General features: G+C 42.6%; 1 protein-coding gene across 7 annotated transcripts in view; it reads right to left on the bottom strand.

Annotated features, from left to right (window-relative positions):
* Positions 1-12,728, bottom strand: part of cacna1ha (calcium channel, voltage-dependent, T type, alpha 1H subunit a) — a 158,886-nt gene that overhangs the window by 133,188 nt on the left and 12,970 nt on the right. For 2 of the 7 annotated variants that reach the window (XM_074655232.1, XM_074655237.1), the window contains exons 1-2: positions 12,231-12,679; positions 10,530-10,998 (exon numbers count right to left, since the gene is read on the bottom strand). In XM_074655232.1, coding sequence (XP_074511333.1) covers positions 10,530-10,974 — 445 coding nt within the window. In that variant the 5' untranslated portion in view covers positions 10,975-10,998; positions 12,231-12,679. Of the gene's footprint in view, positions 1-10,529; positions 10,999-12,077; positions 12,192-12,230; positions 12,682-12,728 lie in introns of those variants that run through there. The other 5 variants (XM_074655235.1, XM_074655238.1, XM_074655236.1 and 2 more) reach the window with 5 other exon arrangements.

Below are 12,728 nucleotides of genomic sequence, written 5' to 3'. Positions count from 1 at the left end.
TATTTCATCGAGACTATTTATTTATTGACCCACCAGAAACGTGCTATATCATGATATATATCATTATCGAGATATCGTAATAGAAGATTCTGGCCATATGTCCGGCCCTACAGTAGGTAACTACAGCATAGTAGCTGGTTAGTTTAGTATAGAAAAAAACTAATAGCTAGCCTGGCTCTGGCCAAAGGAAACACAATGAGAAAAAGAACATATAAAACTCATTAATAAAGACGTTATACATCATTTGTTTAATCGTCCAATAACCTCCACACGTTGCCTGGCAAACTCATGGTGAAAACTTGAAGGAAGTTACTTCTCCTGGCCAAGAAATAGTCCAGCAAATAACCCCTATAACACCACAACTGTTGTTTATACAATTCTGTTTTTGTATGGTCGAACAAACGAGGTATAACGTGTTAATTAATGAACTTTAGAGGTGGTTGAGGGCAGATTCTGTTACCCTCAGACAGGCTAGCTGTTTACCTGTTGCTCTGTTACTCTGTCTTTATGCTAATATATATATATTTACTGTACAGACATGAGTGGTATCGATCTTCTCATCTAACTCAGCAAGAAAGCGAATAAGCATATTTCCCGAAATGTCAAACTATGTCGACCATAATTTCACAGACACCAGCTATCACCCGGCTGAAAGCACAAAACACGTCACCAAAATTGAAATTGAGACACACACTCTCTGGAGTGCTTCGTGGAGTCAGACGCTCAGAGCGTGAGGCAGGAGAGGGTCACTGCCTGAACACGTGGTGTGTGTGTGTGTGAATGCACATAAACACACGCACAGTTGACATACACACTCCGCGTGTACACCCTGCGTTTACACACATGAAAGTCAGCGCTATTAGTTCCAGATCATTTTGCGAAGCAGTCTGTAAACAATGAGCCTGGGGATAAACAAAGATCCTACTGTACTGGAAGTAATCCCACAACACACACACACACACACACACCTTAACATCCTGTGCACAAAAACGCACACACACACAAACACGAAGATGCATTAACTGGCTTGGACGCACACACAGACATAAACATTAATAAACACCTGGAGGGCCGGCAAACAGTATTACACTGAAATGTAATTTGTGTACTTATTGTGTTTGGCTACATAATGCATATCTGAACAACAGCAGTAATGTTGCGCTTAGGGCAGGGACTCATTCAAAATGTAAATGTATGTGTAGTACTGCCAATATGATACCGGATTCATTTAAAGGGACTCTATGTTAGAATCAGAAATTGGTTGTTAACAGCGACACCTGTTAATACCTGTTAAGTCAACGAAAGTCAGCGTCCTGTTGCTCGCGCTCGCTCTACATAGACATGAACGAGCATCGCTCAAAACAGTGAGGCGACACACGTCAGCTAAAACCACAATATCACTCTATATTTCACCTGCTTGGCCGTAATGTTAGCTGACCAGACAAATGTCTCCATGAATCAATGCTGATACTGTGTTGTCCTGCTTCAGACTCAACAACAGAGGTGGAGCGAGTTAGAACGAGTGCGGTGTGTGAGTTAAGGCAAGCAGGCAGGTAGCAGAGCAGACACAGCATCGACTCCGGCCCTGGAGACGAAACTTACGGTCTCCCCTGTGTCTTCTGGCCGCGGTCGGGGGGCTGGAGCAGGAAGAGTTGACACTGTTTTGCAAGACGGGCTTCACTAGATATAACTTTGCGGTTTTGGTGCTTCCGTGTAGTTTGTGTTGGAACAGCGTAGCCACACGCGAGCGTGCATGGGACACCGACCCGATTTATACGTGTAAGACGTTACAAACAGTACCTTTAACAAACACAATCAGGTGTACGATAATTGATCTTACACGATTGTCTGAAATTGGTAAAACAATCATTTAAATTAAAAAAAGGTAAATAAAAATACAAATTCCTGTAAAATGTGGATTTAGTGCATGCTTTTATTTTGAAAGGTACACATAACACTTAAGGTGTTATATTTTCTACTTCTTCTATATTGTCCTAAGGTGATGTAATGTAAGAAAAATATGTTGCGATGTAAAATGTGTACTCTGTCTGAACAGGATGTTTAGCACATACTTTTATTTTAAAAACTGAACTGTATATGTTGTACTTCTGCTAGCTTTGCTTCATATTATGCAATGTGGATTTTTTCCCTAAGAAGTTACAGATGTTTACCGCTTTATTCACTTTTGGTACGCACTTAAAGCAAGTGCAAATGAAAATATAAGATATTTTTTTTATGTTTTGGAGCTGAAGTTAGATTTATTTGTATTCATAAATCTGCTAATTAGAAGAGAAGTTTGTGGACCCATGCATGCAGCACACCTCTGCAACGCCAGCACCGTTGGTGACCTGTTGACGCCATGTTGGGTTGCGTGGAGCATTTTGTGACTGTTCATGGTGTTACACTGGCACACATGAGTGTTCATGCATGGAAATGTTTTGTTTCTCTCCAATGCAGGTATGTAGGTTTGTGGATGGCTGTTTCTGTCATAGTATTTTACCACATTAGTGTGGCATGTCTGGTGCCTTGCTAAAATGGAAGTTTGCTCCTTGTTCATTAGAACACAACGCAGAGTTAGACTCACTACTCTCTACACACTGTACAAGTACAAAGATACACACACACACATCGTGAGGAGTGTGCAGGGTGTGCCAGGACTTTATACGTCAGAGAGACAGGATCCCTCTGTCTCTGCTGCGATGCACACCTCATGAACCCCAATCTGCTGTTATCATGAGCATAGGCCAAATATAATGAGTCACCAAACACACACACACATACACACACATACACACACTGCTCAATATAAATACAGCGAGACGAGCACTGAAACTGATGGAGAGGGAGAGATGCACAGAAGCCTGTCTTTGTGCGTATAAACACACACACACACACCTCAGGATGCTTGTCTGAGTGGCAGGCGGAAAGAGAAGGACAACCTGCTGACATCAAGGCCAACTCTCTTTATCCCTCAAACTGCAGCGATGAAGTCATTTTAAGACATAAACACACACTACAGAGAAAGAGACCTTTGAAATGACATCACTGAGGGAGTTACTGCAGAGGAAGTGGACAATTCAAACTTCTTGCCCTGAAGACAGAGCTGCTTAGCGGTCATTTTATCATTAGACGACTCCCTCAGAAACCAGCGAGGCTCTCTTATCATCCTAAACATTTACCCAGGCTATATTTTAATGAGATCCTTAAAGATTTTCACTTCGATTGGTTGTCCTCCCCGTCTCAGACAGCTTTAAATCTGTCTTCAATTTCACACAGCTGGTTCAATCCGTCAAAAAAACATAAATGGCCAGAGAAATCACCTGCGTTTGATCAAAAGCCGTTTCACACCAAGCACAGATTTTCCTACGAAAACTTTGCATGAAAATGTATAAAACCTGATTTTGTGGGTTCTTATGAATGCTTGTTGGAACATTTGTGCCAGGGGCAAAAATATTTGGACGGACCTCAATTTCAGCAGATTTCTGCCTGCGCAAATCTATGTTTGACCAATGAAATCCGTTGTTCCAACTGATTGCCGTCATTCTGCACAATAATTAGCCACGTGCTTCTGTTTGTTGCATGGAGAGTGTGTGTTTTCGGAGCAATAGGCATTCGGAACAATGAACATTTGTTTTCGGGGTAACAGACTGTCTGCAAATGAGCTTTTTTCGGTCCAATGGGACAATTTTCGGACTATTGGTCTGTCGTAATAACAATGTTCCATCTCCTTCTCAACACCCAATAATGTACGACAAACACAACTACCTCAACTACCAAATAAAAAACAATATGACTTGAGATGGAAAATGGAACACGACAACGCGGATAATTCACACCACAATCCGTGTGTAGTTGCCATGTGGAAAACTTCCAACCATTTTCCATATTCCCGCACCGCATTTTGCATTATACTGGTGAGAAACAACCTTTATTGTTAACCAATGGTCCTTACAATGTTTTCCTGCATAAATAAGGGTTAAATAAAATTCTAAAAAAATCGTATTCGATGATGAATATCATAAATAAATGCCTCTGATTGTTCAAACGAGCCATCACAACAGGTTGTTCTGTGTGTGGGTGTGTGTCTGTGGAGGTGTGTGTGTGTGTGTCTTTGCACAGCCTCATCTGTATTCATTTATGAAGGAAGTGCAAGCGGCCCTCTCGACGTGTTTAGAGTATAGGATGACTAATGGAGACAGATAGCATGATGAATCCACTCATCTGTAATGGATTAACCTTGTCTGGCCCCCAGAATGTGATCTAATCAGCCTGAATCAGCTTGTTATCCTATCCCACCATCTAACCAGCGACGCCTCAACATTCAGTCTGGTGAGTGTCACAGGAGGTATTGGCACTGAAAAAGTCGATTCAGGTGTAATTGACTGCACTACATTATCTACTGGATGGATTCCTTCTTGGGATACTCTGTCAGGGCCACACACAGCTGGTGTCAGCCTGTGGACCTCAAGTTGCTTTACATTACTGCCAAACAAGCAGCCATCGATCATTCCAGTAGACGTCAGAAGTAAACTAACAATATTTCAGTATTTATGCATCTGCCGAATACTTTGTCTATTAATGAATTCATTGTTTCGCACATAAAATGTTAAGAAATAATGAAAATCACAACTTCAAAGAGCTGTTCGTGTTGTCTTCAAATTGCTTGTTTTGTCTAAACAACAGTTCAAAACCAGGCGGCATCATACGGTTATGAAAAGTGAAGCCAAGTGCATTAAACTTTCATTCTTTCTAACAGCCAGCAGGGGGCGACTCCTCTGGTTGCAATAAGATGTCTGATTGTATAGAAGTCTATGAGAAAATGAGCCTACTTCTCACTTGATTTATTACCTCAGTAAACATTGTAAACATGAGTTTATAGTCTCAATCGCTAGTTTCAAGTCTTCTTCAATACAGCATGATGCTCATTTAGTAAATTATGATCCCATTTAGAGTCAAATAGACCATAAAGCAGGGGATGCTTTAGGGCGTGGCTACCTTGACAGGTCGCTACCACAGCGTCTCTACCACAGTCTGGGAGTTGTCCCTGTTTTCGTCTTACACTTTAACGTTTTCACAGTGAGTTTTCAGTTCATGAAAGTTAATTATAACCTTTTTGGTCGCCTAAAAATTGTCTTAATCAGCATTCGGTTGTACTTAGCTCCACCCTCTCGTGTCACTTCTGGTTCCAAAAAAAAACTTGCTTGAAGTAGGTAATCCCTTCCAGTAAACAACAAGTCAGCTCTATTTTTGTTGTCCATGTTATGTTGTCACTTGTTCTCTGCCTTTTTGTGTTTTGTTAAATTATATTTGACAGTAAAATGCAAAAACACTACATATGCTATGATCTGGGAGAGGAGCAAAGATGTATCCAACCCTAAAAAAAAGCTTGTTATTCAGCAGCTGATGATCTCAGAGCTCGAACGCATCAACAGCAAAGTATCTCAACATGGACCCACAAAAACGTCTTTGTTGAAAATATTTTAGGGTGGCTTTCATCTTACTGTCAAGTGGTCTTCCCTCATCTGTTTTTGTGTCTTGTTTAATGTGAGAGCCAATAAAAACTCTATGGCAGTTTCATCTTTTCATTCTATTGTTTGGCGGACGAGTCAAGAGCAAAGTAGTAAATAAAATAAATCAATGGCTCGCTGCTGTAATTGCAGCTCGAGCAAAGATGCATTTTTTTTTCTGGACATCCTAAGATGTTTATCTACAGTACAGGCAAGAGAGCAGGTCAGCTGATCAATGATAATGAGCATAATAAACATGATGAATGAGCTGAAATGCTATTCTGGTGATTGTGACCGACTCTTGACCTTTTATTGTCACATGTGATTAGCAGATTCACCAATACGGATTAGATTCCTGTTAGGAATGTTGATTTTATGCGATACGGCAGTTTGATCTCTGGTTTGTCCAATATCCAACATGTAAGATAAGGTATGGCTGTAAAAAAAAATCTCTTTGTGTCTCCCTTCCAGACACTTTAACCAAAGTGTGCATGCCTTTGTGTGGTTGAGTGGCAGAGCATTTACGCTGTGAATAATATTTACATAGCCCACTGTGGACCACCAACTCTGCAATGCTTACAGAGTGGGTCCTGCACTCACACGCCCACACAGTCGAAGACACTGAGGAATAAAACACAGAGAGCCGGTCCAGTGAGATCGGCTCTTATGACATAACCTGCTTCCACTTTTAAACGAGCAGCTAATGCAATGCCAAAGCATGTGACGGTGTGTGTCTCATTCATTAGCCACGCAATCTTGGTACAAACAGTCCTCGTGTTGCTAAAAAACAAACGCGTCTTATACCATCAGCGGGGGGAAAAAAGCACATGTGCTGACCATAGGAGCATCTGTCTACTTCAGCAGACACTGCAGTACTATTCCCTGCTACGGTGCTGTGAACAAAACAGACATAATGTAATGCAACATTAACATCTGCCAAACAGTCTGCACCTTAATGTTCCTCTGCTCTGGAACAATACCTTCAAATAAAACATGCCAGAACAAGTTTAAAAAAACATCAACGCCAGTTGCCGGTCTTAGCTTTAAAATATCTAAATACACCTTCAGTTCTTGCATGTAAGCACCAGCATAAAAAAGGAAATAGACTTGGCCAGAATCCCTGCCAGTTTATGCTGTATTCATTTAATAACAGCCAACAAGATGTGCATTTGTATGATTTCCAAAATGCCTGCCAATTCAATTCGCTTTAAATTATTTTCAAACCAACCTCGAGATGCAAACTGCTCATACTGCAGGAGCAGCCTTCATGAATTGGGCAATATTTTAATTCTACCAAGTACCTCTGTTTCTGCAAGAGAGCATATAAAATGTCTTTCCATTTCCATGGCTGGGTTCTTCAGTGTCTACAGTGAGCAGTACAGATGTAACACTGTGATATGAATCCCCAAAAGGGAAATTCCCTGTTGGGGAGTGTGGTGTTAGTCACAAAACAGAGACCTTGGAGCTGGTAGAGATGCTTTGTATCGCTCAGGGACGCATGATGGAGGAGATGACGCGTTGACAAGGCGGTTTTGCGTCCAGGTCCACCTGTTTTAAGAAGGTCTGTGTAATTACTAGGCCTTTCCTCAAGGACGCCAAACAAACCTTAAACCATTTTTACACATAAAGACCAATTTACTCAACCTGGAGAGTTCCATTCAGGCTGTGAAAACAGACGTATAATGTCTTCTGTGGCTCTGAAGGGAGCGTTTCTGATTATGTCATCGGGGTTACCTTGAGTTACAGATTTCAAGTGTTTTACAGAAAACCTGCATTATTAACTGGGGGCATGTAGTTTGAAAGATAAAGGTGTTTAACAGACAGGGGAGCTCTAATGAAAGCTCTATTATTCTATATATTATATTATTATACCTTTAAACACCTCACACAGGCCATGAGAGAACATGATCACTCAGATACTATTTTCATATTGGAGATGCACGTATTATTAAAAAGTGCTAACTGCAAGATTGGCCTCCACACAGCTCTCATGGCCACAACTAAAGCTTTGTTTATACTCCCACAAGACACTGTGGCGCGGGCCTCCGTAGATGGCGTGTGCAACACAGACATACACAGAGGCGTTTATGCTTAACGCATTATTCGTTGGTCCAAAACGCCGGGGGGGGGGCGTAAAAACAAAATATTCTGTGGATAAGCAAGAAGTTAACGAGTGTTACCGGAAAGGAAAGCAGGCTGCCTGGCAACAGTAGAAAACACTAAACACAGACGTACAGAACGTACTGCCAAACATTGCATTTGTGTACTGTTATTACTACTGTCGCTTACCTCCAAGTCAAAATTACTTTGTCTCTCGGTGCTTCCCCTTGGGTCGTCGCTCTTTTCATGAGACCTGTTTTTAGCTTTTACAAAAAACGATCTCTCGTATTCTTTCACAGCCTGCGACTTCTTTCTCCAGTGTGTTGCCTGTTTATTTCCAAGTATTTAATGGCATGTGACTGTCCCTGTGGTCTCTCAATGAACAGTTGTAGAGAAGTCTGCTCAGCCAGTCTCCCCTCGAAGGCGTCCATGTTGAAACGAAAGGCGCAGTGTGCGCAGTGGGCGCGTAGTTGCAAAACTTCAGAGGTACATGACCAAGCTCTTCGACAACTTGCGGAGCCTTCACTCATAACGCGAAAGTCGCGATGATGTAATTTTCTATCGCTAACAGTGAAAACAAGGCAAAAGCGCTGACAGAGCTAACGGTGTTTACCTGAGGGGGAACAAGAGGGTGGGCGCTATGCTTCTGCGACGATGGTGTCAGTCGGGACGAGGTTATCAGCTGTAACCGCCGTATGAGCACAGTAACCAACGGGATCGCTCACATGCACTAACATGTACCGAAAACAAGTGTACCCGGCCCGTCGATGTCAACAAAGCACGGAGAAGCTCTGATTACAATCACACACAGAGGGAGAGTGACTTCATTCTATGCTCAGGTAGACATTACTCCTCTATATCTTTACATAGACAATAGTTGTTTGCTGCTATATTAATCCTCTGGATATCATATAGAGCACCTTTAAATCAATTCCCATCCCTGACAGAAAGAGCAGTTCACCAATGCATTGTAGCATCAGATCCATATTCATATTCAAAGGTCTTGAAGTAGAGTTGGCTAAACGCACATTGACCCATTCAGACAGACAATCGACGTGGGCAAACCCGCGTCACAGTGTCGGTCTGATTGGGGTATGAATCATACACTCCCCTTCCTAGAGCAGAAGTAAATAGATGTTTACATGCAGCTCTGCAGCTACTGTACGTACTCCTGAAACAACAGCGAATATGGATCTAACGGTTTAACTACCTGTCTACAGCATCTATCTCCAACATCAAACACTTTGTCAAGATTCCCCTCCAAAAGACACACTTCCATCTCCAAGCTGCCATAAGCTTGTTCAAACACACACAAGATACCAAACTGTCATGCAGTGCTGTTACAAAATCATGTGTGGATGCAGTCAGTCAGAGTCTACAGCAGCGATAACCTACCCACAACACTAGAAGACAAAGGGGAGATATGAAAGAAGTCTAGTCTGCATTTTATAATTTAGTTGTTGTTTTTATATCTACCCTGGAGATTCCAGGTACACAGGAATGCACTTAGCAAATAAATACGACTCAGGTCCTGATTTTTGTTTTTACACCACCCCCACTGCACCGCATCAGGAATGAAAGAATATTGCAGTGGTTCATCTTCAAATTCTTTTCATGGCGTTTGGATTTGGATGCACACTCTGTTCTTTTTTGCTCCAGTGTGTTAAAACATCCCACAGATGAAAATTATCCAGGCAGGATGTTCAGCTGAGGGGTAATAATAGATGCTAAAACAGACGTGAGCGGCTAAAAGCTGATTTCGCTTGGACTATTTGGCATCCCCGCACTAAAATTAATGATTTTTTTAGCACAAAATGGCTGCCGGGAAATGTAAGCAGAGGGATACTGTCACCTCAAAGATGGTATTTAATCTGTACAGTGTGATTTATGATGGGTAACTCTAATCACACGGAGCAGATAGCTCTGAATTACAGTTGAATTTGATCCAAAAACAAACTCGAGTGATGTTACCCAGCACTTCAAATCTACACTGAAGATAAACCCAGGTAGAGTATACCAAAACAAGAATGAAAGTAAAGAAACGATGCCAAGTAAAAAGTAGGACAGCTGAAATAGATACATATGGTACATAATCAGTGGAAAGATGTTACTAAATGTGACCAGAAAAGAGCATTGCGCCACTGTGTTGGGATTCCCTGCAGAATGGAATAGACATTCGGGAAAAATGTCTTAAAAAATGCTGTCAAAAAACACTGAAGTGGTAAAATTAAAGCTAATTTTGCTTTAATGTGTATGTGAGTGTACTTTTGGCAGCCAAAAAGCTCTGATAGTGGCTCTTAAAGAGGTCACGCTGCCTCTTTAACCCCGTCACACCAATGTGGTTAGGCCAAGAGAATGAGCAACTTACTGCACTTGGATTTTGGTGCCTATTACCCTCTTTATAGTCATACAGAAAAGAACCGATCAGTACACAAGTTTAAAACCATCCAAATCTCAAAGTCAGCGCAGGAGGGAGAAACTCAGCAAAAGTAAAATTTTCCCCAAATGAAGACAAGCTCAAGACAACTGCAGCAAGACCGGTCATTCCTGCATGTACAGCCATACACTTCATTACTCATCTCGTCTCATATGCCCAAACTAAGGCATCCTGAGGAGAATCAACCCCACCGTTTGGACAAATGACCTGTCAAATCTGGACAGTGTGGAGCCTGCTCCTCTAGTGCTCCTTTAGTCTCATAGGAGCCAGCAAGTTGCTACATTTACATGGATAGCATTTTAGAAAGCTGCACCCATTCTCAACAGCATCATGTTTTGGACCTAGAAGCATATGAATCATATACCTTGTATTGAAGAGACATGTGTAAAGCTTGGCAAATACTCACACATGCAGGAAGCGAGGACATATTTGGTTCTTACCAGGCGCCAGACAGAATTTAGGTTTCCAGCATATGAAAGGATATGGGTTACAGACGACGCGGAGACACCAGTTGCGAGGCCTTGTCGTCTGCTTTAAGCAGAAGAAGGCCACGGGGGCCAGCAAAGGGTACGGCTGCTGCTCCTCTTCCTCGGACACGCAGTCTGGATCCCGAAGAGGAGCCCTGATGCGAACTCCCAACGTCGGTCCAACTTCCACTTCCAGCTCCGGTTCCTGGTCTTCGTGCTCCTGAACCTCGGGACTCCATTCTGCTCCGTCGCCCCGACCACTCCCCCCTCTCCTTGTTTCCACCTCCTCCTCCTCCTCTTCCTCCTCATCATCATGGCTTCCTCCAGGGTCAACATCGTGACCCGGGGCGTTGTTCCTGTAGGGCGACGGTGGTATGGCGAGCCTCACCTCCTCCCGCGACTCCTCCTGCCCCTCCGGGCACTCTGCGTACTGAAAGCGCACTCTCCCCTCGCCATCAGTCATGATAGAGCATCAGGCAGAGCCACTCTAGGGGGGGGGAGGTCAGAGGGAGACGGGTTAGTGGGAGGTGTGGAAACGACGGGTGCGATGAGAGAGGCAGAGACGGAGAGGAGAAAAGAACATTTGGAGAAGAGGATGCAGAGACGGAGAGGAGGAAAGAACATTTGGAGAAGAAGATGTAGAGAAATGGTGACAGAGGAGAGGAAAAGGGCGGAAGAGAGAGATCAACTTAGCAAAGAGCAATTGGAGACAAATCACATAATGAGCCAAGCAAACACTCAGACGGTTTCCTCCACAATCCCCTCGGCAACAAAAGTACTTGCTTTCAATCAATTATAGACACAGTTTATCAATATTCGTTTACTAACCTGGCAGCGCTTGATGCTGTCCATGAGCATTTATATCAAACATTTCCTCTTTCTGTCCCTCTAGCCAGTTCAAAATTAACTGGAAATGATCACACAAAACTAAGAAATCTTTGCTGGAACATCAAGTACATATTGTGTGAATTATGATATAAGAGATCAATTAATGCAATACACATAGACAGACAATTATCTTCAATTATCTGCTGTTTCAGTGACACCATAAACCCAAATATGTATCCAAGTAATAAACTATAAATCAGTGCCACAGAATCATATTGTGATATTGTGAGAAATAGTGGGGATTTTTTTTATTTTTTTGTACTCTCCCTCGCTCTTCCTTCCTGTTGCTATGTGATTGAACAGATGGACTGCTCTGTCTCTGGTCTATACTGGAGGTTTTTTAGCCCACACCACGCAATGGTGGGCAGGGAATGCGCAAAAAGAAAGAAAAAAAAACACACACAATAAATGCCACACTAATCCTGATTATTATTATATTTAAGTACAATAACATCGAGAAACAAACATTAGTCATCATAATCCAGCTAACAGACTTTTCTCTTTTAAGGGCTTTTTTTTAATGGGCTTTGTTGTGTGTCCATCGTTTGGCTGCTTATGTGAGAAAAGCGCATCTGATCTGACGCTCCAGACAGTTAATGAAGGGAATGTGTGACAATTAAAGATAGAAAACATGATCTAACTTGGTTAGATGTTGTTAAAAAAAAAAAAAGCACTTACTGCATTTCAAACGGTGTCAAAGGAAACGAGAGAGAATGGAGCGTCACCTGTTTTGGTTTCCTCGCCATTTAAAAAGTGGACTCCATCCTGGACTCGACGGGGAATTAAAACATCACAGTAAAACAGAACAACTTTATTCTTTTCATAAAATACCTTATCGAGACGGAATCGGAAGTTCCCATAAGCATGATCCGTGACTTTCCGTGTTTCCAGACGCACCCAGCCTTTCCTCAGCAACCCGGAGCTTTCCTTTCCTTTCCTTTCCTTTCTTCCTTCCCCTCTCCTCAAATCCTTTACTTCTTTTTGCTTTTCACAGATTCAAAAGGTTAATCCGAGAGAGTCGTTATAATAATAAAGAAAAAAGAAAAAAAATCACTGGAAGTATTCTTCATTCGGTTCCATCTATCCACATCCACGCGTCCATCCATCCGTCCATCCTCGCCGAGGTGTTGGTTTTACGCAGCGTGGAGCGGAGATGCGCGCAGGAGGAGGGTCGCTGTGCTCTGTGTGCGCGCGTGTGTGTGTGTGTGTGTGTGTGTTTGCTGGAGCTCCGTGGATGATCTGACACGGAGGAACTTGGCCCAGGACCTCGGGAGTCCTGACACGTGACGTGATGCCGGGCTAATAGGGACGTACTGTAGCGCACACAGT

Source organism: Sebastes fasciatus, chromosome 13 (genome assembly GCF_043250625.1).
Source record: "Sebastes fasciatus isolate fSebFas1 chromosome 13, fSebFas1.pri, whole genome shotgun sequence".
Lineage (NCBI taxonomy): Eukaryota > Metazoa > Chordata > Actinopteri > Perciformes > Sebastidae > Sebastes > Sebastes fasciatus.
This window is presented reverse-complemented; position numbering and strand designations above follow the sequence as displayed.